General features: G+C 43.3%; 1 protein-coding gene across 1 annotated transcript in view; it reads right to left on the reverse strand.

The window, feature by feature from the left end:
* The window catches only part of napsa (napsin A aspartic peptidase), a 4,095-nt gene extending 2,173 nt beyond the window's left edge, over positions 1-1,922 (reverse strand). Inside the window, 5 exon segments of the mRNA XM_020621242.1 lie at positions 1-75; positions 218-336; positions 629-752; positions 1,261-1,414; positions 1,727-1,922. The exon segment at positions 1-75 is cut by the window's left edge and continues 16 nt beyond it. Of these exon segments, the coding sequence (XP_020476898.1) occupies positions 1-75; positions 218-336; positions 629-752; positions 1,261-1,414; positions 1,727-1,794 (540 nt within the window). The 5' untranslated portion in view covers positions 1,795-1,922.
* Between the last annotated feature and the right edge of the window lie 569 nt (positions 1,923-2,491).

A 2,491-nucleotide genomic window follows, 5' to 3' on the forward strand; every position in this document is an offset into this window, starting at 1 on the left:
TGCAAAAACAAAAGCGATGCCAGGCTGCTTCACTGCTTCAGCAAACTGCTGGCTGGGCACTGACAGACCTGCGATCTGCAGGCAGAGGGAACAGAAAAAGAGGAAGAGCAAACCTTTTCATGAAATGATGAGAACTGTGTGACCACTAAATCTGAGGACTGTAGTTAAAAAGTCAGAGCGCGTATGAGGGAATGTGAGGAGTGTTTCTCAGACTCACAGAGACTGTGTCTTCACTGATGAAGCCAGAGAGGCTACCTCTACCGTAGTAGATGGAGAACTCAGTGCCATTCTTAACATATGTGCTCGACTTCTTCGAGTTGTAACGATGGTGAAGCCCTAATGGGAGAAGACAGCCAATCAAAATGAAAATGCAGGTATTTCATGGACTTTAACAGATTGAAACAGGATTAGAAGGGGTGAACAAGGGTGGCAGAGCCCCCTGCAAATCTGATCGGCCACCTCCGATTCTTTAGGGGAATTCTAGGAAGAATTAGATGGACAACAAATGATTTAAATCATGTGACAAAAAGAAGCTGGCCTTTGTTATAAAGAATAATGAGAAGTGTGATATTTTAGCCACTGCTGTGAGAGTGTAGAAGAAGTTCATTTCCTCAAAAAGCAAACTCACAGCAGGCCAGATCGTAGAAGGAGCAGTGAATGGAGGGGACCCAAAGGTTGGAGGAGCCGGTGTCAAACAGCACAGTGAAGTTCTGTGGAGGGGTGCCAATACTGATCACCCCATAGTACTGAGCCTGAGGAGACACACATGGTGACAGAAGACACTAAACTCTGCCTTTGCATCAGAATGTTAAACACTGTACAGGCATTTTACACAGCAGGCTTCACACTGACGTTGGCAGGAATGAAAATGATTTCTGTTACGGTTAGGTGTGCCTTTAGCCGAACCAGCATTCACAACACCAGGGCAGCACACCGAAACGAATGCAACTGCAGTTAGTGTTAACTGTTAGACCTGTGTGTGGGTAGTGCACGTCCTTAGGAATAAACACACAGAGAGGAAGGTTTCCTGGTCCCATTCAGCCTTCTTCACATCATGTCATGGCTGCCCGAGCCTAATATTTACTGCACTTGGTTTACTCCTGCTCAAACAAACTGTTGACCCAAAGTGTAAATTATTGGATTGTGCTGCCAAAGTGTGAAGTATAGTTTACATCTGGAGCATCAAGACAGGACAGGATAATGGCTGAACTGTTAACGATGGTTAAACTTTTAACTCGGGTGTTCTGTGGGTGCGCATACATCCATGAAGTTGGTCAGCCTCTCCACGGGCAGCTCGGGGGAAGGAGTGCTGTCCGGTGCCCCGCTGCTGATCGCCAAAGCCCGAAGCTGCTCCAGAGACATCCCATTGTCGCTTATTATGCGCCGTATGCTTCTGGTTTTATAAAGGGGAACTCTGTAACGACAATATATCGAATTATATATCACAGGAGCAAACACACGCTCGCCATGCGCACGAAAAGGCTGTTTCCTGAGATATACTTTCTACATGCAAATTTTGTAAGCGAGCAAACCACAGAAATGTGTGAAAATGTTCTTTCAGCTGCACTAGTGTCATTATTCTCGGTAAGTACTTGGGCCATTAACTGAAAACACGTTGATCTAATTCCACCTATAGAGAACAACAATGAGGTTAACACGCGCACAAACGATGCTTACGATGTTTTTTAGTTGAGTGTTGCTAATATCAGGTGACAGTTGGATTTACCTTATAATGGCGACGCCTTGTGTTATCAGCAGCGCCCCGATAATATGAAACATAGTCAACCGCGCCATTTCTGTCCCAGTGAGGAAAAAACGTACACTTCTGTGCTGTTTCCGTTATTTGACAGGGGTACAACAACTTCGACAACGCAAATAGTCACATGACAGCGCTTCGGTGATTTCCGCATTTACCCGTCTCCCCCCGCTCGCTTCTGTGATTGGAGGAGAATAATCAGCTCTCATTGGTTGAAGAGCATCGCACTCATTAAAAACTGGTGTGTACAGGTCTACGGCTTGTAATTGATGGTATAGAACGTAAATGTTTGATATGATGGAAAACATTATTTTTGGTGAACACCTTTCCACACGTAATCTATAACCCTAAACCAGCAGATGGAGCTAATCATGAAAATAATGGTTAAACTCCGTCCAGGCCCGGCCCTAAGCAGTTTGGCGCCCTAGGCAAGATTTCAGGTGGCGCCCCGTTGCATCGCAGTAAATTCCACTGCTAGTGTATATACTCATAAGAAACGTAATAGCTTTGTCTTGGACATTCTTTTATTTAAATAAAGCAATTGCACATTCAAAATACTTAGAAAGAATTAAAGAAACAAATACAAAAAAATGAACTGAACATATGAAATACAATATAAATAGCTTACATAAAGTACCTATTAATACTCCCAAAATAAAAAGTGTAAACAAGTGACATTAACTTAAAAATACAATATAAATACGGCACTGTGCAAAATAAGATATTAAAGAAACG

This window comes from Monopterus albus, unplaced genomic scaffold (assembly GCF_001952655.1).
Source record: "Monopterus albus unplaced genomic scaffold, M_albus_1.0 scaffold256.1, whole genome shotgun sequence".
NCBI classification, from domain to species: domain Eukaryota; kingdom Metazoa; phylum Chordata; class Actinopteri; order Synbranchiformes; family Synbranchidae; genus Monopterus; species Monopterus albus.